This window comes from Hippichthys cyanospilos, chromosome 18 (assembly GCF_059441005.1).
Source record: "Hippichthys cyanospilos isolate Australia breed blue-spotted pipefish chromosome 18, RoL_Hcya_1.0, whole genome shotgun sequence".
Taxonomy (NCBI): Eukaryota; Metazoa; Chordata; class Actinopteri; order Syngnathiformes; family Syngnathidae; genus Hippichthys; species Hippichthys cyanospilos.
The window spans coordinates 11357451-11383001 of NC_142386.1; the positions used below are offsets into that span (position 1 = coordinate 11357451).

A 25551-nucleotide genomic window follows, 5' to 3' on the forward strand; every position below is an offset into this window, starting at 1 on the left:
TAATACTATCCGTACACATTCTATCCAATGTGTTAGTCTTCTAAGCTCTCATTTCTCAACATTTGCTTTTCTATTATTTCCCACAACTGCATGTCTTTTCAGGAGTGGCCCTTTGTAGGCCTTCACTGGGGTCTGATAGAATTGTTTGGTTCAGGCTGTCATCAAAGGCGCAGCTCTTTTAGAGGCTTGGATGAAGAGCCTATTGTTACCTCGTTTTAGATGTTTCAAAATAGTGTATGTTGTAAAAATAACTACCTTATTTTGGGGGCTCTTTTAAAGGCAAAAAATAGCCTTGTATCACTAAGAAAACACCTAAACTGAAGGCAACTTAAAAGGTAATAAAACAGAAGGTCTAATTGGTGTTTAGAGCAGTGCTTCCCAACCTTTTTTCAGTTATCTACCCCCCTGTGAAATAGGTTTTCAGCCAAGTACCTCTTGACCAGTGCAAAGCAAAAAAAAAAAAAAAAAAAAGATTTAAAACATGCCATCAGTGTCTGATTTATTAAACTTAAATGACCTTTCAAACTTCATTTTTATTGGTCCGCAAAAAAGTGATTAATTGTTAATAAATATTTTTCCACAAAAATTTAATCATTATACAGTGTGAGACCTGTTAAAAAAAAGATAAATAAATATATGTCCACTGAAAAATATTCAACATAAAGCGTCCAGTTTTGTGATTGTAGTAGAGATCTGCTCACAAAAATAACTCATTCACTTAATTATTAAGAAATATTTGTCCACAAAAAACTAATCAACATATAGTGTCAGACCTGTAAAAATAGAAATAGTTAGAAATAAGTATTTGTCCACATAAAAATATTCAACTTTTGGAATCATTGTAGAGATCTGCTCACAAAAATAAATCATTAACTTGACAGGTAACGAGAGGATGCACATGACTAAACATGATGCACATGGGTCAAACCATTTTAGGATAGAGGAGAATCTCTCTTTTTACAGCAAGAATAATCTACTGAGCATAACATTTGTTTTATGAACTTATATTTTCTTGCAACAATTAATTAATTCAAAAATTATTTTTTAATGATTTTTGCACGTTTGTTTTATTCAAAATCTCAAGTAGCTCCTGAAGTTCCTTCAAGTACCCCCAGACGTACTAGTACCCCCATTTGAGAACCACTGGTTTAGAGTGAGTTTTCCAAAGATTTCACAGTCAGATGATCAGTAAAAGACAAATATGGTGAATGCCATGCAACATAAAGAAGCTCTAAGCTTGACTTTCTTCTCAGGCTGTGGAGTGTTTTAAAGGGACAATGTGTTAGATTTAGACCGTTTTTCTTTAAAGGGACACTGTGTAAGTTTTTCATTAAAAAAGGAATAAATTAAATGATTATAAATTTCACAAACTTGCAAATATGTTTTTAACGACCCTCGGTATGTTGTAACTATAATCGTACCTCTAGTTATTATTAAATTACATTATTATTACAATTAAATTATTATTACATTACATGGAGGGTGTCACTTCTCCAGAGGTGGCCATGTTTGTTTATAGCTACGGACAATGATAAATGCAGCACCTCCTCCTGTGTGTAATGAAAAACGTTCTAAATCTTACACATCGTCCCTTTAAACAACTATTTTGGACAGCATTCACTTGTCACATTGTCATTGCATACAAACGTCAGTTGTTGATCGCTACACAAGTTAGCTTTGTCTGACTTGAATTTATTTAGAGTCTAACATCTTAAAAATTTTTCTTCCCCAGCCCTCATTGATAGATTTTGGACATATTTTTTCTGTTAGGAATTAGAAAACAGCCAGTCTAAAATTCTGTTGGTGCTTTGCATTATTCTTCATTTTTGAAAACTCATTTAACCCCTTTTAAGCGGCACCTCAAAAAAAAATTAAAATAAAAGAATGTAATTCAGTAGAAGCAGGTGGATGACAGCACGCTTGACTGATCATTTCCAAATGGGCTTTCAATGAAGGCGATGTTCCTCATTTGCTAATTGGACGTTGCTTCCCTGTCACATCCCGTACATTGTTTGTAATAAGAGACCACAAAAAAGTTGAGTCAAGCCACACAAATTTGTCTTTTCACAGCAAACACTTCTTTGTTTAGGGAGGCCGGCTTGATTAAGTATGAGTGAATGAAATGGGGGAGTGAGGTGTGAAGGTCAACTCCTGTGATGCTGGAAATACCAACCAGGCTTGTCTGGAATGAGTGAGGCCACAACCCAGCTTGCCATTCAGCCTTTTGAATCAAACAAACGCAATGCTGAACTGTGTTTTGTCGCCCCACAATTATACCCATTAACGGAGAAACTGTACATTTCTCTACCACTTGTTTTGTCTCAAACCCCCCTCTTTCTTTTTGTTGGTTTTGTTTTGGGTGGGGTTACATTCTTTAAATTAATTTCAATTATTCTCACTTTGAATGATATGTTACTAAAAAGTCAACAGAGAATATATGTGTGTGTATATATATATATATATATATATATATATATATATATATATATATATATATATATATATATATATATATATATACACACACACATACACACGCACACGCACGCATGCACACACACACACACACACACACACACAGTGGACCCCCACCATGTGAAATGAATCCATTCTGGAGTTGGGATTGTAAGGCGGAATCGTCATATCGTACGCAATAGAAACCTATGGTAATTCGCTAAGGCATATAAAACCACAGTTAAAAACATCAAAATTTTATATGCATATCAAAAATTAGTAACTACTGTATATGTATAGAAATATAATATATCTGATACAAAATTAGCATAGTAAGTGCTACCTATATATAAAATACATGTATATAATTAAATAACATCATAAATAAAAGGAATCTAAAGGAAAAATGAAAGGGGAGATTAACCTAGCCTTCTTGGTATTTCTTGATTATCTCCAGCTTTGTTTCCATACTAATCATCTTCTTCTCCCTTTAAAATCACTAGCAATCTTGGGACCCATGACTAACCAATTTAAGTTGGAATTAAGCACTAAAATGAACAATAATTTGATATTGTAAGCATTCACACGAGATCAAGGCTTGAGCATATCAACATCTTTGTGACGCCGACCAATAGCAGACCAGCATCTTAGTTACGCCGACCAATAGTAGACCAGGATTTTAGTGATGTATGCAGTGACGCATGTAGTGACGTATGAGCGTGGTGCGACTCGGAGTCATACGCACGCACACTGACCACCAAGTTTGAATTTTCTAATTGTTGTTGATGCCGTAAAGCGTGAAACATGCCATAAAGCGGGGACAAAAAAAACTTAGTATTCCACTTTGTAATATGAAATTGACAAAACCAGGCGTCGTGATGAAGAGGCCTACATCTTGCAGTGGATTGAAAACGGCTGGTGATGATGATGATTTTGATATCGTGCAAAGACGATGAAAACATTTGCAAAATGTAAAATTGAGATTTTGCACAGGTGGCAGAATGCTGCATAAGTGGGAGAGTACCAATCGCAATACCTTCTGATACCAGCCTTATTTCAAGGTATCAGGAGTTGCAACAGCAGCCAGCATCGGCTGCTTGGGACCGTTTTACGATCAATAACTAAAAACTAGAAATTAGAAGAATACAAAAACGTAGATTCATTTCTTGCAGTTTTAAGGAAAAATGATATTATGGGATATGTAGTGTATTTCATGTATTAAACATGCTAGTGGTATTCTTACTCAGTATCTGTATTGGTCACTACTTAGGATTTTAGCACTCACACTGGTATCTGTCGGAAAAAAGTAGTATCGAACGTCTCTTGTTACTAACTACTTAATATGGCATTCAAGCAAACTATGCAGAAGGCTATGAATAGCCGTTTATTGTTTTTGTTTTTGCAAAACCTAGAAATGTTAAGTTTACACTAAAAATGCTTTAAAAATGTGTACAATGTTGTATGCACATTTTGCATAGGATTTATTTCCGAACAACTCAAAACTTTTTTTAAATTACTGTTGTTTATTACTTTTATTAATATCATAACCATCCAGAATAATAAAAAATAATCAATATTTTATATTTTGGCTATATTGCCCAGCCGTAATATACTTGCCATTATCCTTTTAACTTCCTGCTCAACCATATGGTTGATTTTTTTTTTTCTTCCCCACGGTTTATGGTGTGGGGTGGTTAAAGTGTTGATGTGACAGAACCTGTGCAGGTGAGTTTAATTGAAAGAATTTTTTTTGCAAAAGGAAATTTACAGAAGTAATATGTCTTATGTTTGTAAAAAGTTAGCCAAGCCTATCTTTTGGAGTTAGGGACAAAGAGTTGCGTCTCGGTGTGTTGGAATGATTTTGTTTTGATCCAATCAAACTAAGACTGAGTGTCTCTGCTATGAAATTGATAAAACAATTAGAGAAGATGCATTGCGATATTAAGTTAGTGTTGTTCTACGCTTTCAGGTACTTGAGTAAAATGATAAATGGCAAAGACCAGCAGGACAGATGTTAAATTAACCATGGGTATCATTCTTGTAGATCCAAATTTCTTCAAATGCTAATGACCCCTCTTGTTATTTATTTGCATCCGTAATATCTTTGGGTGTTTGGCTATGGATTTTTTTTTTGCAAATATTTTGCAGAATAATCGTGCTGCGCATGTTTACTTAGTCAAGAGGACAAAACAGCTTTTAAGCCTTGTTTAAAAGTAGATATCTTTGTGTGCAAAGCAATTGAAGAGCGCACCTTTTCTTTAATTTATTTAAAATAAATGCCTCCTGTTCACCTATTTAGGCATACCTTTTCTCCAGGCAAAACCTTTTTTTTTTCGTGGTGCTGCAGTTGCACTTTTGGCCAGGGGGTGTCACTAGAAAAACAAATACCACCACAACCACTTTCTGTAGTTTTGTGGCAAAAACTTGACTTATGTAAGAAGCAAAGTTAATTCGCCATAATTTACCAAGACACCGTACAATTCAACGTTTCATTAGCTAACTAAGGCTAAGATGTTCCAAAGTTTTTAATGCAAGACGTTTCCTTTGTCATAAAAAACTGAAAACACGTTTTTTTTAAACAGAAATAATAGTTTATTTCTTACTGTATAAAATAATTCACTTTTTAGTCAGCTCATTCTTACATAAAAACAACATCACAATAATGAATTACTATTATTTCTTCCAGCATGGTAAGATAGAATAGCCTTCCACAGTTGAATTTGGGACCTTTGATGAGTGTCAATAAAACTGAATAAAAATCATGTATTTATTTATTCTTCAGTTCACGCTCAGCAGACTTTTTTTCTAATTGTTCCCTATAATGCTCTTTCTTTGAATCCAATAATCTCTTTGAATCTGAAGTTGTTTTGTCTTGCATTGAAGCTTAAATACCTGTGGCTGTTTTTTAATCTGCATAGATTCAACACTAATGTTTCATTACAGGGTATTTTTACATAATGATCCTCATGTTGCTGCTGTTAATTTTTTTTACTAACGCAATTACCCGGCTCTTATTGGACTGGGTCAGAGGTGTAATTACCCTGCGTCATGCCGGTAAATAGTTGGCGCCTCCGAGCAGGTGGCCCCCGAAGGTAAGAGGGAGACATGGGGCACACCGAGGCGGGCAATTACTGGATGAATTTCACTTTAATAAATGTTGAGCTACATTTGGAAATTCAGATAACAGAGCTTTCTGCCTAATGGGTGCTGCACCGAGGCCACTTGTGCAAGGAAATGATCCCAAAGAGGGTTTAATTAACAGCAGCAACATGATCCAGGGAGCGCGTGACAGAATGTTAAAGTGAGGGGGGGGGAGGGCACACAGCACAAGGATAATATGAAAATTAGTGAGGGGGAGGGTGTGGTTGAAAAGTGGGTGCCAACTTTATATGCCTGTTTTAAAATCAAGAATCTGCTTCTGTTTTTGAAAAAAAAATCAATGGCAGGGAAAAATATGGTATTTAAAGATTCAAGGGGTATTTTTAAGTTTTTTTTTTTTTAATAGCCTATAAGCATGTAACATGCCCTCATTAACAAAACACTTAATAAACTGAAAGCAGTTAATTTATCAAACTGACTTGTGAAACTGAAGTCAATTTCTATGCAACATTTACCCAGTGATGTCCAACTGAAATACATTACTTTGACATTATAGTTTAAATAGTATTATATAATATAGTATAAATACAAGAGATATTGTCAGAAACGTTTTGGAACTGATGTTCCAAAAAATGTGTATCAAATCCAAGCTACAAATGTTTCATTTTTCTTTTTTTTTCATTCAAGTAATTCCAATCTGCCTGAAACTTTTTGGACTTGTCATGGTTGATAAGACGTTTAATATTTAATAGGACTTGACCGATTAATTGGCCGGCCCATTATGGCCATTCAAATATAGTCATCCAAAAAGCTGATATGTGCTAATTATTTTCATTTTTTAACTTGATGTACTCTAACCAATTACAGCTTATCTATACAAATAACCCTTGTGTCATAATTTATTATACATGTATCCATACCATAACATTGTATGATTAGTTAAGTATCATGAAATATGTTGATAAGATCATTCATCGGACCAGTCATTCGAAACAAAGCGAAGCTTCATTTTACAAGCAATCAACAGTTGAGCAATGCAAGAAAGTCTTGCAAAGATTCAACCTGGATGTTTCAACCTTACACACAAAAGTCACAGTTGCCTAAAAAAACGTCATAAAATACGTTTTGCAACATAAATTAAGCGTACATGTACAGTATGACGCATAACATAAACAAATATGATAACAATGAATGCCCTCATAACTTTCTAAACTGTGTCATACAATTCATTCTGTGAATCAAAAATGACACATTAAAAAAATATATATATACCGTATTTTCCGCACTATAAGGCGCACCCTCAATTAATGACATATTTTAAAACTTTTTCCAAATATAAGGCACACCCTCAATTAATGACATATTTTAAAACTTTTTTCAATCACAATATAGTAATACTCAAAGTAATAACAATAATAACTCTCTAATAACTCTCAATAGCATAATAACTCAATGTCAACATGAGCAAACTTGTTCAACTGTAAACAAACAAACGAAACAGGTAAAACTTACTTTATCACTTCATTCCCCATCTACAAATCCCAATCTCAATATTGATCCATACATAAGGCGCACTTGATTATAAGGCGCACCTTAGCTTTTTAAAAAAATAAGGCTTTTAGGTGCGCCTTATAGTGCGGAAAATAAGGTAAGTATCGATGCCTGATATTTGTGAAGAATGTGGTACATAGTGAAAATGTGCATATTATTCATTGACACTTATTGAGATGCATTGAAACAAATTATATTTTATCCATTCTATCTTTTGATAATTGTCAACTGATTATTTGACCATTGGTATTTTAATCGGCGTCATCCTAAAAAAAAAAAAAAAAAAAACAGTTGGCCCCTAATATTTAATATCCTGCATGTGATTATAGTCTGTATCTCAAAACCTTTACCCATTACTAGTGCTCTGAAGACTGTTGCATTTGCAAATTAATTTAGGTTTTGTTTCTGTCCTAGTAATCGGTGGCTTCACAAAAAATCAAATCAGTCGGGCCCTAGTTTTTAAGCCGGGTTTGGACCCTCACAGACTAAAGCCTCAGAGCACGCAAAAATCTGAAAGTGAGCAATGATGGGTAACACTGGCAATTTCTAGCCGCCAGTAGTTTGAGCTGTTGTTTAAAGCCGGGGGAATGCACAGAATTGAGCAGTCGGAGGTGTAATGGCATGTTTGCATCAACGCGCCTAATTCGTGGCCACACATTTGATGCGGAGAGTTTGTTTGTAGCTGTTGTCACTTTTCATGTTTACAGTGCCTTGCACAAGCCGCTCCCGAGCGCCAGCGTTAACGGGCTGCTTCGGTTTTGTTTGGTGCGGTTTTGTGCATGCAAGGTCCTCATGCTTTTCCACGCTGCGGTTTCCCTCCACTCTCCAGCGGTACTAAAAGCCCAGAAACAGAACGGTAATTGGCCAATTAGGGCCCTCGCTCAGTGGGCCGCAGAGCACTATGCGCCTCCGCATGCTCACAGAGTCAGATAATTGAGATGAAAGCAAATGAACGGATGGCAGACAAACAAGCTACTAGAAAATAATTACTTGGAGTGTTTCTTTTCAGTACCTGTACAGCGAATTTCATTATTGTCAATAGCCTCTAAAGCTGCTCGAAACGCTGGTATTTGTCATATTCATAGAGACTTGATAATGACATTAATTTGTCTTAATGGCTCCGTTCTATTGTTAAAAATAGTGAAATGAGCAGAAATGGTCTTTCCTCAGCTGGTAGAGAGGACTTCAGCACACTCCTGGCCAACATGAGGAGATAATTTGGTGTGCTTGTCAAATTTCCAATAATTTGTTACATGGAACATGAGTAATGTTAATACCATTAATGTCCATTTTCCTCTAAATTCATTACTGCCCTTTTTCTCTCCCATTGCAATGCCTTCAGGATATTACAATAAGATTGGTGCAAACATGTACATTATTGTCTCATACACAAACAGAGTTGAAAACGCGCAACCAATGCTCCGCCTGACATATTGTATCATTTCACTTTGTCAGAAAAAAAAATCACAAGCTAACTAGCTTATTTTTCTAGATATTTTCTTTAAGATACTTTCACTCTTGATAGTTTATATTCTACTTATTCTGTTATTTGTGAGTGGTCTGATTTGAGAATAACCAACGTTTAGGAAGGAATGCAGCACATTTGGAATAACTTTACTATTTCATTGTATAATCATCCTATAAACTGTATCTTATAACGTCAAGAATCTTGATTTACACCAAAACCTACCCCTTAAAGGGATAGTCCACTTATTTGGTTATTTTCACAGCAGTGGCCCCAAATAAATTAGTATACACGTTTTCCACTTCACATTATCTCAAGGTTTAGGAAACGACCGATTAGCGGTTCAGCTTGCGAATGTCACATGACCAACAGGTGAGGCGTCATTTGTTGCTACCGGAACCTTGAACACAGATGTCATTCTCAGTCGACAGCAACTGATAAAATGTGTTTTGAAGAAACTAATTGTCCATTAAAAATAATTTACTTATCAATTAATTACTAATAAAACAGAAATAAAACAGAAATTGTCTAAATAAGTGGACTCCCCTTTTAAAGGGGAAGTCAACTCCTCGCAACATTTTTTTCTATGCAGCCTAATTATAAACATGGCTTACCGGTTAATATTACATTTGGGGAATATGAGTTAAGCATCAAAATGCTTCCATTTTTTTCACCATCTCAGAGGAAGGCTACGTTGCCTCCTTCTGTGGACTGCATTAAACAACCGATCATCTCATCTTACAAATGTCACATGACCAAACTGAAGGTGAGCTATGACTGGTCGTCACGTGAGCACGGAGCCACTGTGATGTGGTATAAAGAATGTTTGGATTGACTTACTACACTCGTATGTCCTTCAAATCCAGCTGACCCCAGCCTTCCAGTGTAGAGTTTGCACGTTCTCCCCAGGCCTGCATGGGTTCTCTCTGGGAAACTCCTCTCACACTCCTTATTGTCCTGATTGGCTGATTCAGTTCATTAACTGGCGGTGTCCTCTCCAATGATCATATTTGAAGTTTCTGAAGTGTGTATTTATTTGGTATTTGTTTTTCACTCTTTAAACAAATTTACAGCAGGTGTGTGTGTGCTTGTGTTTCATCTGTTGTATGTAAACTGTTTTATTTATGCGAGTTTGAGTACTGAGAGGTAAAGGTTATCATCGCTTAACACAGAAACTGGTGATTCATTTGACTCCTGTTTGGAGATTCTTATATAACCTATGTTGAATAATACTTTTGAAATAGTTTTCTGTTCTTTCCACTGGGATGGAAAATGTCTGGCTCTTTTCCTTGATAGTCATAGGCGAAGCAAAGCAAATTTCAAGCACTCATTATGCAGTTGTCGAAAATTGCTATGATGGATTTTTAATCATCTTTTAAATAGTTTTTGCAGGAATCAAAATGTTGTTTTTTTTTATGGGAACTTTTCGGGATTCTTTGTGTTTTATTACCGAGGCCGAAAACTGCTCATTTCCCATCATCAAGTAAAAATGACCCCGTGAAGCACATTAAGCCAATATTTAAATGAAATTTAAAGGACTTGGAAGGGTGTCTCATTTGAATAATTCATTGATGGTGTATCTCCACCTGCTTCGGCCTCTGTGCCAGCGTCTGAATTTGTGTGACTGAGGGTCTGAATGGTGATGTGTGACACACTCCCGATGAAAAATAACAGCGGCCCTCAGATCGGCACAACGGCCGATGAAGAATCGCTGACTTTTATTGGCGGCGAATAAAAGGATGCGATGAAAGAGTCAAAGGCTGGGGGGGGGCGAGGGATTCAGAGGGAGGGGCGGAGGAGTGCAAAACAAGGCCCCATCCATCACATGGGTTGAGGAGACACATTCCAGTGCCCTTAGCAAGAGGATACATTCACTCAAAGTCACAATAGAGGAGGAATCTGGGAGAAGCTGGGAGGGGCTCACATCAATACACAACCTCACCCTTGGGCTCTCTGTGCGCACAAACTCAATGCACCTTCCAGCCCAATTCACTTCCCTCTATAGGCATGACAAATGTACATTTTGCCGCCGTGAATGTGCTCATACTCAAAACAACAAAACGGACAAAAACAAAACAAAAACCAAAACCGCGGCATGGACGCCAATAGTTCAAAATTTCACTCAGCCTCGCCTCACTCCCTCCCTTCCCCTCCCTCTTTCTGTCGGTCCGCCCGTCTATCTTTCTCCGCTTGGTCCCACTCATTAATCGGGAGTTGCCGAAATTTGGGGCTAGGGTGCTAGGATATCTCTGTCTGGCCGAGTCGGTGGGGATTTTAGGGTGGAGGGAGCAGGTGATGGCTTTCTAGAGTGCACTCATTTACACTCCTCCCTTTCTCTCGCTGAGCAGCGTGAAGAGGTGGGAGAGATGAGGGGGCCGCTTCCCCTCACTCCTGTGAGCTGCACCTGCCAGGGGTGACAGGATCAATGGTGAACTTTGACCCTGTACCTTTCACAATGCCCAGTTATTATCCCTAGCATGTAATGTATATATCATTTGTTGATGATGTACTTCCACCGTACCTTTTGGTGCCTCAAACTCACTGCACTCGCATCGCAAGTTTGCAATACGTGGTAAATCGCTGGCGTTTTGACACGCCTGACAACAACACCTTATTGACAGGAGTAGAAGTGTAAAATTTCCCATTCGGGAGATGAGGGGAATTATCAATAATCAATCAACAATGCGCAATAAGACTGATTGAAAAATAAAATTCAACTCAACTACACACAGTTTTAAAATGAAAGGTTTTCACTCTTTCACTACTGATTTTTTTTTTCCCGAAAAAAAAATATGGTATATATTTCTTGTTTATAAGTCGATAAAATTAATTTAAAAAAATGTCCACTTCTATTTCCACCAAGAAATACCACTGAGACTGTAAGTCCCATAGACCACGATCCTTGCACAAAAAACATGCCAGAGCAGTGAAAATAATCACGCCTACATTACATTATAATCAGTGCCATCTTTAGTAACACACACACACACACACACACACACACACACACACACACACCCATATATATATATATATATATATATATATATATATATATATATATATATATATATATATATATATATATATATATATATATATATATATATACACACATACATATACATACGCACATACATATAGCACATACGTATAGCACATACAGTATTATGAGGGTACTTAGGCAAGCTTGGGGAGACCATGCAAACTCCCCACAGACTCCAACAAGGCAGGTGTTTTGGACATAATAAATTTTCCTTATGTGTGATTGGGTGCATGATTGGTTGTTGGTCTCTGTGTGCCATGGATGGATGGATGGATGGATTTAGAACAACCACATCACTTTGAATGTCTGCTAGCTTAATGCTAACAAACAATACAAACTGCCTTAAATGGTCTAACAAATAGTATTCATGAGTAATATTGGAACACAAAGAGTAAAACAACGAGAACATGCATGCTCAGTCATATATTCTTTATTCTGTGCAAAATAATTAATATTCCTCCAACAACTTTGGGTTAGTTGTGAAACTCTTTTTTTAATGTCCCTTTCTGCCCATTGCTGTCCAAGGTACACACACAAACAAGGGATGGCAATCAAGAGCTTTCAATCACTATTGTGAATGTTAGACCACCGTCAACTTTATTTCTGCCAGCCAGTTGCATCCACTTTTCCTCACCTGCGTTAGGATTAATGCTCCCCTAAATCCTTAGTGAGCAATTAAACAACTCGGTGATTATGCCTGTACGGCAATACATTGCTTTCATTACAATTTTTCACAGGTTTTTTTTTTTGGTCAACTGTTGCCTATTTTGCCATCATAACCTACTTGACAGGTTCCCTTCACATCAGCAGCCAACAACACTGACTGTATTACGCTGCTGTTTTCCATCTTGTGTTCATTATAAATAGGAGGCCTCTTCTTTTTTGTCTGGCATCTCATTTTGTCCTTGAACCAAGTATAAACGCTGATTATTCAGAGCGCTGAGATCCATTTTGGATTCTGCCGTAGCGTTAGAGTAGTGTGAAAGTCGGCGGACCTCTGGCCTTGACCAGCTGAGAGCCAGTGTGTCGGTTTCTATGGTAACGGTGAAAAAGTAACTAGCTCCCAGCAGCGCCCCGCCGCGTGTCGCCTCCCCAATAGAGCGTATCTGCAGAATGCAGGGGAGACCCGGAGAGATGGGCAGTGACCCGTCATCACATCGACTCTCACACATGTGCTCGGATATAGACTTTGAATTAGGCTAAATCTCTTTTTCACACTGCTTGTGTCATAACTCTTAAGCGAGAGAAAAAGAGAGGGAACTATACATTCCCAGTTCTGTCAAAAGCGGAGTGTGAACAGAGTTAAAAAAAAAGATGAATACAATTGGTCCTTGAGGCCACTTAACATTTTGTGAACGTTTAAACCCTTAAGGACCATAAATGCTCCCCACTAGAAAAGTGCTGAAACAAATACGATAACGTTTGTTTTTACTTCCAGCACATCAGATATTTTAGTTTTTTTTTAATTTCTTTTTTTTACTTCCAGCACATTATATCTTTTTATTTTTTTTTAAGTTTTTTTTTCTATTTTTATAAATTAAAAACGTTTTTTCAGATCTCACACATAAAATATGAATTATTTTCTCTCAAAAACTTTCCCCACAAAACCCTCGGGAAACTATAAAAGTGTTAAAATAGGGTTTTTTAATTTTATTTTTGTTTTGCTTGCAATGCATCATATCTCACCACTAATATTAACCACTGTTATAATGAACAATTTATTTTAATGCATTTTTAATTTTGGAACAATTACATCCACCCAGTGTTAAAAAAAAAAAAATGACACTATAATTACAGTTTCATTCCATTTACACATTTAAAGAAGCAGCTTTTCCCCCTTTATTTTTCTGTTATGTTTAGTCCAAGCAACACGATGACAGCAATCAATGCATTTATTGGTGGCCTTGGATTGTCTTCAAAACTTTCCGCCGTAATGTTTTTCAAAGCTTTTGTCCACATTTCAGAAGTCAGTTTGTGTTGGCAGTCAAACAGCTTCACCCTTAAAAAAAAAAAAAAAAAAAATGAAGAGCGCTCCAAAACAAAGGCGACCCCTGAACAGAAACTAATGGGAGATGAATGGGGAGGAAATAGTGCAAACCGCAGGAGGTCATTAATGAGAAAACCATAAACTTTCAAGGAGTCACAGTGGTTTGTTTGTTCCCTTTAAAGGTCCTAGCTTTTCAACTTTAAGCACTTACGTGTGTTTTGTTGCCTCCGCTGAAGCAAATCTCTGTAATATACGAAGCTGAAAATTTGCCACAATTTGAACGAGTTTTTTTGTTGTTTTTAACTTTTAGTGTTTAGGCGCTGCTGTCCCTGCTCTCTGACCTCCCTCCTCCCCGACTCTTACCCCCCTCTGTGGTTTCCCATGAGCCCCCAATTGACTCAATTAAGTGAACACACTACGAGCATATGCTTAAAGATGTTTGTTCTCACAAAACGGCCTCGCAGCTGCGTCGAGGGAGCTCGCGGTATAGCGGGAATTCCGACAAAGATGAAACGTCCTCCCATCCGGTGTTCCTGTGATCTTTTGTTGATTTGAAAGACTGTTCCGTGGAAACATCAGAGTGCCAGAAATGCAACTGGAGAGAAAACTGACAATGCAGGAAAGCGAGAAAGTGAATGGCGAGTGATGGAGGGGAGGATCGGGAAAGTCAAGTGAAAAGGAGGGAGGATCGGCGAGTCGTCATCAAAAGTTGTTCGGCGCCATAATTCCTCTTTGTTTTGCACACAATAACGTCTCGGGCGTGTTGGCCTGCAGCATGACATTCGGCGGAGAGAAATAAGGCAAACAGAACATCGCAAAAGGCGCTTTGCCGCCTTGGGCTTTTGTACTGGGGGGACCGTTCACGGTGCAGCGAAGGACACAAAACGTGGGACAAAAGGGCCTGTGTGGATGAAGGCACTGTCACTGACATCCCCGCCACTTTGAACAACTTGTCAACGTGGACACTCAAGCGCCTCCTCTCTGTCACATTTGTGTACAGACCCCTTGAAAGGCCTTGCTGACCTGCCCATATCCCTTTGCTGGAGTTCAAATGGCAAGAAGCCTTCATTGTGTGGGCCAGAGTTCATTAAATTCATTGGTTTGACCTGTTATTTCTAGGCCAAAAGTCTGCTGATTTGGAAAAATGTGAGTCAGCCATACGTAATCGCCTAGTGACCTTCACAGGCTAACAAACCCCTTTGAAGAGTGTTTCAAGGCTTTTATATGAATGGGGTCAAAGGGAAACTTTCAGACATATCTATAGCAGAACAAATGGATTTACATCAAAAGGGAATTTGAAATCATCCAAATATATTTACACCTCTAATGGCTCTTTTTTTCCCCCTCCATGTTATATTTTGACTGATATGCATTTATCATTAATTCCTTACTTTTCATTGATCTCCACGTGTGAGGAGATATCTGGAAGAACCACGTAAATGACAAACGTTACGAAAGCCAATGGGATAGCTTGGTGAGATGTCAAAACGTCATGGAAAACTTGAGCCTCTTAGTTCCCATAACGTCGTCACATTTAGATGTAAATTGGCTCATTAGGATGGCTAGACTCTCAGGTTTGCATTTATCTCTCATTTATTCCTGTCATACACTCGCTAGGCTCCACGGCAACTCGGAATCTATTGAAAAGAAAGCAAAATGGGCAAACTTCATTAGAAGACAACAGAAACATTCGTGGATCTGTGTTGCATAAAAATAAGTCATTTGCAACAATTCATTGTAGAATGTATTCCCTTTGAATGCACACAGCCCAGAATGAGATGTATCCAAATAATGTAAAGTTTAGCTCATTTTTGGACCCTTTTGTTAAAATCTTTATTGCTTGACTTTCACAACTCAGGAACACTATCGTAGCTGGACCAAGAAAGGACACTAAATGCCACATCTTTTACATTAAATGACAGGACCAGACCCACAATTACCGCATTTGACCATTCCTTATGATTTAATCATGGATAAATTAGTTAGAAACCCTTCTTTGCTATAACCCAGGAATATTTAAGAGTTCACATTATATTATCACATATAATAAAGTAAATTTCTGGGAACACAATTACCACAACGAGTAGAGTGTTGTTTTGTTTTTTTTTCTTTTTTTAATTACTTCAAAAGTGTTCTCAATGATGCAGAACAGTTATTCACAAGAGTAGCATGGCATTCATCAGTGAATAAAAAAACAGTGACTGAAATACACATTTTTGCAGTCAGTACCTCCAACTGCAAACTATGTGGAATGAAAAAACTAAACAATCCAAAAAAGTCTTAAAGCCAAATATTTTGCCACCTGTGTCTGATTTATTATACTTAAGAATAACATTTGTTGTTGGATCTTTAGGCCCATCTTGTTCAGCAATTCCACTTGTATTTCTGGCTCATATGCTGGAAATTTGCATTAGTAATGGCAACATATAAAACTTTACAAAATAAAAGCATACAGAGTTTTGTAAATGAGTCCCAAGTATAACCCAATTTAGGAATAAGTGGTTTCATGTTCCAATTAATTTGCTCTTAATGTGAAAGCAAAACTGTATGGTTCCTTTCACAACATTAAATATGGTACCTAAAGAAATTCTGTTAAGGTCTGATGTGCCCTCTGAAGTGCTTTTACATAGGCCCCATTTGAGAAGCACTACTGCAGAGGATCTTACGTTGAGAAAGTCTGCAATCTCGACCAAAATGACCAACTTTGTGAACATGTTTGCTGTTTTTTTTTTTTAATTAGGCTCATCAGTTGGTGTCAGTGATCTAAAAGAAAAAACAGATTGAACAAGATATGCGAAAACTCAAAAATGGAAATTAAATCTCAATTGCCCCTTTTTAGAAAATGTGCATTTTGTGGCCCTGTTTCAAGGTACAAAGTCCAAATAAATTAGCAAGTATGCACTTACCTAAGAAATGTTTTCATTTTCTTTGAAAGGATCAATAAAATCTCACATATAGAATACCTACCAATTTAGTCTGTCTTTATAGCTGGGGGTTGGCAAGATTAGGATCATGGCCCGTTTTGTCTTCTCAGTCTCAACCTGGTACTTCTTAACCTTGACAAGCAGATGAAAGAAAACAGCATCAGTTCTCTTTTGGCCCAGAACGGTTATCCATTTGTTCAAACTTTCATCCAATCCCCTCTACCTTGGAGCCATGGAGCCTCATCCAAGTAAGGAGGTGCCATCCAAGGTCCTTCTTCAGCCTGTCAACACTTGACATTTTGTTAGAATATCACTAAACAAAAACTTGATTCTCCACCATATTATCCAAAATTAAAATTCTCTATCCTTGTAAAAGTCCATGATGGCTAAAAAGTTGCCCTCGCTTAGATCAGGGGTGTCCAAAGTCGGTCCTCGAGGGCCACTGTCCTACATGTTTTCCAGGTTTCTTTTCCTGACACACCTGATTCAAATGATCAGCTCATCAGCAAGCTCAGCAGAAATGTGATAACGATCCTGACCATTTGAATCAGGTGTGTCAGGAAAAGAAACCTGGAAAACATGCAGGACAGCGGCCCTCGAGGACCCACTTTGGACACCTCTGGCTTAGATGAAAAGCCTTCAAAAAATATTAGTTAAAGGTAATGCATAAGTGAACTTTAACCTGTCAAAATGGTATCTAAAAACGATGTTCAAAGCACATGTTATTAAATTATATCCAAAAACAAAATTTCAGTTATGCCAAAACAATATTAAATTATACTGTGAAAATAAGCGGCTGTAGAAAATGGATGGATGAATTACTGACTACTAGTATTGACTACATCTGTGATCAAATATGCAAAATTAACATAATACCCCTTATCTGTAGCAATTTCAAACTTAAAACACAGGCACCGTTTAGTGGTCTCGATTTGATAGTCCGATTTGGGTTGAATGAAAATCTTCAAGTGGCATAATTTCAGAGAGCCTCTGTTAAATCACTAAGAGTGTTCCATGCCATGGGGGAAAGCTCTTTTTTCCAATTTTTGTCCTTACCCAAGAAACAGATGAAAAATATTGTTGTGAAAGAAGATAAAGCAACTACAAGCCTTTTTTGATTCACAGCTACTGTACACCCGGAATAAGTTCATGATAATAGAGTAGTTGTTTAGGGTGCCATACTGCTCACATGTTGAGCGAGATTAAGAAGAGACACTGCGTTAGCAAGATCCAAACCACATGTCGTTGGACCCAAAATCGGACTCGCAGCACTATATCGGGCAGAATGCATAGGAAAGATCCAGTCCTTGGAGTATTTTTATGCACGCCACAGAATGGATTTGAAACGGCACTGACTCATGATGAAATTATGGGTGAAGAAATGAGTTGAGTTTTTTTCCTCAGTTTTTTTTTTTTTTTTTAATATAAAATTGCCATTATATTGTGTGGTCTACTCTCCAACATATGATGCCAAACAGTCTTATCTCAGCTTCACAATGTATTTTTTTACTTGGGACAGGATAACCACACTGGGACTTTTAGTGGGACCGGTTCATGTTGTTCAGACTTGTCCGAATCAGAGGCATTTTTAACTCATTTAATACCAAAGATGAATTTTTTACCTTTCTAAAAATGTTGAATCCAACATCAGGGTCATTCCACATTATACATTTTCTAAATGGACGGATTAAAATTTCCCGAGCTAGACTTCATGCTGTGATTCATGGAAGCGCGTGCCTATTAGGGTCTATTTAATTGACCAATAATAAATAAAAATTGAGTTTGTTAAATGTCGATCCCAAAAATATCCATGATTTCAAATGTGCTTATTTTATGTTTGAATGCTCGGATTGAGCCCTGTAATGGATGTTTTCAGACGCTTGTCCTCTCTACCGCCGCTAACATGATTTTCTAAGATTATTTTTACTCTATATCTTTCCCTCATTTATTTTCACATTGAAACTATGTGGTAGTTTTGACAGCTTGTATTTATTTAAGCATAAATTCGCACAAGACCACATCACCTGTGGAGCCCCTCCCCGTCACTCTCCCCGACACGCATTACCGAATCCCTCTCGCTTAAAGATTCATTGGTCCCTATAGACTCCAACAGCCCAAACATATTGCGCCATTCAACGGGTACTTATGTGTCATCTGTTATCTATTGGACTGGTGTTTGTGGTGAGCATATGAATGATAATCAGGCCTTTGTGTGCCCGGAGAGGTGCAGCAGGATCTGCACTCTGCCATGTTGCCTCAGGGGGAGATTAGGAGGGGCAGCCGGCCCTCTGTGTCACGTCGACAGTCACAGCGCCCATCGTCAGCGCGGCCCAAACCCCACTGGGACCTTAAATCCTGTTACACTGTCAGCTAAAACCATCATTGCTATTAGAGATGTGTGGGTGTTTAAGTGCGCGTACATATTAAGTGAGGGGGGGATAGTGTCTTAAACTATGAATTATTCATACCTAAAGAAAAGGAGATATTGACTACATCTCCATAAACAGACTGCGCTCTTTATGTCAGCGGGCACGAGATCTTTGGGTATAATTGCATAAAAGCCCCTGAAAATGATCTCCTCTTGCAACACAGCAGGCACTGGTCAGCCTTATCATCAGGGATGAATTTGAGTGATGGCAATTGTTCCAATTTAATATCTTATAAATAATTCACTCCTGGAGATTCTCCAAGCAGCTGTAAATATTACTTGGATTAGCTCTGTGCGTGATTATTGAAACTGTGTGCAGAAACAGTATACTGGGAGCAGGCGGGATTATTTTCCTCAGTAACAAGTGATGATGAAGCCAGACATTTTTTTTTTGCACTTCTAGTCTTCGCCTCCAGAGGGAGGTCAGAACTATTTGTCAGTCTCCAGTTGGGATGGCAAATTGGGATGAGTCTCCCTGCTGGCACCCCTCAGAATTTCTATTCTTATCCACGGGGAGACTGCTGTACATAATTTGGGAATTAGTGTGTCTAATAGCAGATTTATGCAGAGCACAACTCAAGATGCCACACATCTCCACCCCTCTCCCCACACATATATTTGTTTAACAATTTATATTTAAACAAACGTCATTTTTGAAGATCATATTACAAGTTATGAGAGTGACTGAGTAAAATCCTGTCAACGAAAAGACATTTTTGTCTCCTGTGACAACAAATATCATCTCAGGGTTTAACTGCTCCTAATGGCGAACCCTAATTACGGGTCTAAGGTTTATTGCATATTAGTGGTGTGCTGCTAGGGCCACTTTTAACGGTCACACAGACAGCATTTATCCTGCATGCGTTTCAAAGTGGATGGCTCAAAAATATAAGGCCAAAACAATTATTGGAACCCGGTTTGCTTCATATTTTTTGAGGTCAAATGATTTTGAAAATATCCCAACTGTTTTCGTGCTGGGGCTACTTGCACGTCTTTGAAGGTCGTGTTCAGAGCGCCTTAAAGTGAAAGAAAATGTTTTCCTATTAGCTAATTGAATGAGAGCGCAAGGCGAAGCCGCGCTGCTCCATGACAGAGTCGCCTTTGTTGCGTCTATCCGCCGCTGTCACACACTTTAATTCGACTCTCTTTCTCCCTCATTGAAAGCCTCCACAATGACATTCAATAAGGGCCGGCGAGTGAAAACCTGGTTATTTTTACATATTCTTCCAAACCACCACCCCTCCCGCCCCCGGCTCGGCGGGGGCCGGAGCAAAGGAATTAATCACTGCTCTTTAACACAACTGCCTTCAGGCAATGACTTGTCCCTTTTTTCTGCAATGACACATTAACCCTAAATTGGTTAGCATAAACTTTACATTCAGCTGTTACGCAGGCCGAGGTAAAACAAAACAAAACAAAAAAAACTTTAAAATACAGATTTTAAACGTCATGGCAAGTGATAAATTATCATGGCGAGATTTAAAGTCGTCATGACGAGATTTGAAGTCATGACGAGATTGAAAGTTGTCAGGTGCATGCCAGAACTTGTTAGATATAAAACAACCGGGAGACTTATGTAAAATTCACCCAAATGTTGAGTTGGTCCTTTTTTGTTTTTCAACCCAACTGTTTTAAAGCGGGGTGGGTAAACTTTATGACTCGGTTCTAAAGGGCCGGTCCAAATGCAGATGGATGGTATGTTTTGATAATCCACCTCTAAAGAGAAAAAAAAAACTGCAGGATACCTTGAAAACTATTCTAATTTCAATAGAAATGTTTGTGTTATTTAAGTCCCATATATTTAACTATTGAAATGACCTCTCCAATAACTGAAATGTATATGAAAAAAAAAACATTTGTTTTAAATTGCTAACAGTTAATAATTTGTTCACTTCCTGTAAAATGTGGTGTAAAACCAAAATCTTAATCAAAAATACCAAAAATATTTCCATCTGGAAATCTCTTTATTATCATAATGTTTGTTGAAGTAAAACATTGCTGATGAGGACCGTCTCGGGTAAAATTCCAGCATCAATGCGAATGCAAAAATTGTAAAAGAAATAAAAGTCACAATGATCATAACTGCAATGACTGCAATTCGCTATCCAATACATTTGGACATTTCGGATTTCTGATGGTTTCGTGCACAACTTGTTGTCTTTTTGAATGTGCCAATTTAAGACGTGTTTTATGATCAAATATGATAAAAGGCGCATGGGGCAGTGCCGCCTCTCGCGGCGTGGGTGGGGCTGACAAGAATAGACTACATTATGCAGTTCATTTAGTTAACAAGTGAAATAATGGGGAAGCGTGCAGTGGGAAAAGCACAAAACCCTATTGAGGGCTCTGGGCCGCTTGCAGCGTAAGCGTCACATGGCGGCGCCTATTTAAGGAGCCCCCGGCGCGCCTTCAGCACCACTTCGCTGTCCGCTCTCTCCCACGTCGCCCGTCGCCCACCGCAACCATGCCGAGGTCCTTTCTCGTGGATTCGTTGATTTTGCGAGAGGCCAACGACAAGGGCAGCGAGAACAGCCCGCCTCTCTTCCCGTACGCCGTCCACTCACCCGGCCAACACCCGCACGGGCTGCCGGGCTCGTGCCACTCCAGGAAAGCCGGCTTGCTGTGCTTCTGCCCGCTATGCATGGCCGCCTCGCAGTTGCACCCTCCTCCGCCCGCGCTGCCGCTCCTCAAAGCGTCGTTCCCGGCCTTCGGTTCGCAGTACTGCCACACGGCCCTCTCCAGGCAGCACGCTTCGTCCAACGGCATCAACCTCGGCCATGGAGCCGCCATGTACCAGGCCGCCTACGCGGTGCCAGACCCGCGACAGTACCACTGCATCTCCATCGGTGAGACCGCAGGTTCATTAAATTTAACGCTTCTCCTCACAGCATCACAACGTCCTGACGATCTCGTTTTTTTTTTTTTTTAAACAGAAAACAGCAACGGCAAACTCCAGAGCAGCAAGCGCATGCGCACGGCCTTCACCAGCACGCAACTTTTGGAGCTGGAGCGCGAGTTCACCTCCAACATGTACCTGTCCCGGCTGAGGCGCATCGAGATCGCCACGTATCTCAACCTCTCCGAGAAACAGGTCAAGATCTGGTTCCAGAACCGCAGGGTCAAGCACAAAAAGGAGGGCAAGAGCGGATCCGGCGGACCACGAACTGCCAGCAACGCTTGCAAATGTTCGTCGGCAGCAAGATGCTCGGAGGAAGAAGAGGACGACATGCCCGTGTCCCCTTCATCATTCTCCGAAAAGGATGATGTGGACTTGTCTGTCTCCCCCTGAACTCCAATTTGGACCATTCATTTTCTTTTTTAAACATGAGCCAAAAAGACTTGTTCCACTTGTGTACATAAAGAGAATATTTAATCAGGGAAATGTCCTGAATTATTGTATAATTCTGTATACATGTTGTACGTTTTGTAGTTTTATTCTGAAAACGGTTAATTTCTTGTTTCTCAACCCCCAGGCACATTTGTAAAGGCGAATCCAAACGGCAGGAAAAAAAAAACATCTAATAGCGTTTTTACGGCTTTGGGTTGAGCTCGGTCTCAAAGATATTATTCAGTGTCACTGCAAATTTATTTATTTATTTAAAAATGTTGAAATAAAAACGTATTTCTGAGCCGTACGGGTTATGTTGTCTTGGTGGTCTTTTTAAGCGCATTTCCTCGCGCGCGTAAATCTCAGCCAAATCTATGCAGTCAACTGAGTTTCATGCACACACTGCAAAAACAATTTGCTCAGCATGCATAACATCTTATACTTAAAGTAGAACTTAGTGAAAGCGACTGATGTGCAGCTTTTTGTTGCATCTTAAAGAGAAATCGGCTTTAATAGTTTTGACATTGTGCTTAACTTGAACGTGGAGTGAAAAACGAGCTATTTTCTCCTCTTTATTGCGAAATGGTAATAAATATCTATTAGCGTTTTTTTTTTCCCGTGGGTGATCTTTAAATCAGATTTCACTGCCACTCATTCATTCATTTGACGTCTTTAGGATTGAACGATAAGTCTCGTGTGGCTGCATGAGATAATTGTCACCGGGGGTGAATCAACCCGCATCATTTCGTGTGCACACGCTAAGATATCGATCTAGCGTGAAATTAAATGAGGAGACAAGACTTGGTGTGCATGACACTCATTGTTGTGTTGTTAAGGCACCCCATAGTGTGGCCAAGTTTATTGCCGCTTTCATGAGCAGGTGGATTTACGTCGCTTCAATATGTTACCATTTTTGGGACGAATCTTACACGAAAATAAAAATGACATAAACAGAATTGTGAAAATTGAAAATTGTACATGAATGCCCAAACGCTAGCATAATATTGCGTATAAACGAGTGGTGAGTTATAAAAGTCTCATAAAATCTATAGTGAATACATTGTTTTACGCAGCTTGTGCGTGTGCTGTCCATTAAGAGAAACAACACAACCAGAATATATGCTGTTCATAGTCAAATTGTGCATGAATTCTCAAACGTCAGCATAATGTTTCGGATGAACAAGTGATGATTCAAAATTATTTGTACTGTATACCGTAAATATATACTTGAGTAAATATATCCTTTCACGCCGCCTGTGATTGTGTCCAATCAGCTGTTTTACGCACTGTTCTAATGGTTTTCCCTTTTACTCTTTAGAATTCAAATTGATCTTATTGCACTGGATACACTTTAAATTACATACGGCTCATTGTAAACGCATCGCAGACTTGTCTAAAGGTACCCCAAAAAACAACAACAACCCACAATGTGCACAACAGCGCCTTCTCTTTTCATCAGTGTCCCTTTTGGATGTTCCGTTTCGCTTTTAAACTTTCCTTTATTGGCTGACTTAAGCATTCGAACAAAACGGCATTATTTGCATTTGTTAAGATATTGGATTAGACTATTTCGTTAATTGCATCATATAGCCCCATTTTGCCCCAAATGTGCTCTGCAAAGCAGCCTTTATCCATTCAGTAGCCCGGGGCTATGCGCCCTGGGGGAGCTTATACGGCCGCTGCTCCAAATGCTTAATTTATTTCTTCTTAATTTTGTGCCGATCAATTCATTGAAGCAAAAAAGGACCACGGTGTCTTTTTGAAAGGAATAAAAGGGGATTGTGGACGTAACCTCGACGGGGCCGACGAGAGGGCTCCCCCGACGCTGGAGAGCCGCTTGAGTCAACAGGCGCCCATCTAGCAGACTCGCCCTTGTCTTTATCCCGGCTAATTTTTTATTTACGGCCTTTCTTTGACATGTCTCTTATCTATCAGATTAAAAGAAGGGCTTGTAACAAATCAGTCTGCCCGATTTACAACAGCATTAAAAGGGGACAAAAGGAGCAGGCAGTCAGTACCTGAGAGTCTGGTAGACGGGCGCAGCGCTTGCAGCTGATTCGATGGTTTGAAAATACGCACGAAACAAAATACTTGAATCCTGAAAAAGAGCCTTTGTACGTTTCTTTAGAAATCAAGCAATTCTGCATGACAAAGGACAATTAATAAGCCGTCTTTTCACGACCAGCAGCTGGTTTCCCCGTCAAGGAAAGTTGGAAAAAATTCAGGCTGAATGCGCGCAAAAGCCCTTTGCGCGCAGACAGCAACCCAAGGTGACCCATTTGGCACAGTGAAAATAACCAAGCCGAGGTAAAAGCGAGGGAACTGTCAAAAACATTTAAGCTGAAATATCTTGAAATTGCAAATCCCTTTATGTGGAGGGACGCTGCCGATGTGGGTTAGTGGTACAAAGGAGGTGGTTAAGTTGGAGAGGCTTTGCAAAACGGACACGTGGCTTCTCAATGAGAGCGTGCAGGCTTGCTTGTGCAGCCGCTGCACACTCGACCACTTTCAAACTTGCCGCAGCCCTGTAAATAATCTTGACAGCGGCCCGAATGCAAACCAAACAACTTGGAGTCTTTGTTGTCTTTTTAAAACACTTTTGTACTTGTTTAAACTTGTTTGTTGGCCTCATTTTAACGGACGAAAGAGAAATGCGGCTCCGGGATCGCCACCTCTTATTTTTTGGTTTGTTGACTTTCTTAGAAAGAGCAATATAAATATAATTAGTGTTATTGTCATCTAGTATAATTACATTTTTGTTTACGTTTCTTCACTTTGCTTTGCCTTAATTTAACAACAGATGCGACCGGCATGTTTATGCATGCGGGGCAAGCGTTTCACAAATTTAAGTTAATAAATGATGATATTGCACATTTTTAGCGTTTGCTGCTCTTTGTTGCCGTTTTGCATGTTTTTCATCAGGCATCCTATCATCCCACGCCGTAGTTTAATGTTTCAATTGTTTTAGCCTCTGCAGAACCTGCCAATGTCAGAGAAGGAAACTTGGCGCCTCGAACTCCGGAGTTTATTCTTGCCGCAACATTTGAACCCATTCAGCTGCATATAATCTGTTTAACAGCTAATCAGTAATTTAAGATGAAGGAGCGGCACGCATGCAGCTTCACTTCTCCCTCTTGTGCCCCCCCCCCCCCCTTCTTCTTAATTGAATATTCAACGCGCGCAACGGTGCTTTGCTTTTGCCTTTTTCAGGGTTCTCAGAATGCGCCTTTTTAATTCGGCCTGCGCTTATAGAAGCGGTGTCAGAGGTC

The 25551-nt window shown here is 39.0% G+C and overlaps 2 protein-coding genes and 1 long non-coding RNA gene across 6 annotated transcripts in view; 2 read left to right on the plus strand and 1 right to left on the minus strand.

The window, feature by feature from the left end:
• Positions 1-25551, plus strand: part of LOC148408957 (cationic amino acid transporter 2) — an 85597-nt gene that overhangs the window by 15734 nt on the left and 44312 nt on the right. The gene's annotated exons all lie outside the window — the stretch shown is intronic.
• On the minus strand, positions 16579-24438 carry LOC148408958 (uncharacterized). The gene is made up of 3 exons (XR_015868529.1): positions 24301-24438; positions 16750-16816; positions 16579-16658 (listed from the first exon to the last, which is right to left on the minus strand). It is a non-coding gene; the product is annotated as an uncharacterized LOC148408958 (long non-coding RNA).
• gsx1 (GS homeobox 1) lies at positions 20847-22589 on the plus strand. The gene is made up of 2 exons (XM_088441190.1): positions 20847-21800; positions 21888-22589. Exons 1-2 carry the CDS (start codon positions 21419-21421, stop codon positions 22241-22243), a joined length of 738 nt encoding a protein of 245 aa, XP_088297316.1. The 5' UTR covers positions 20847-21418; the 3' UTR covers positions 22244-22589.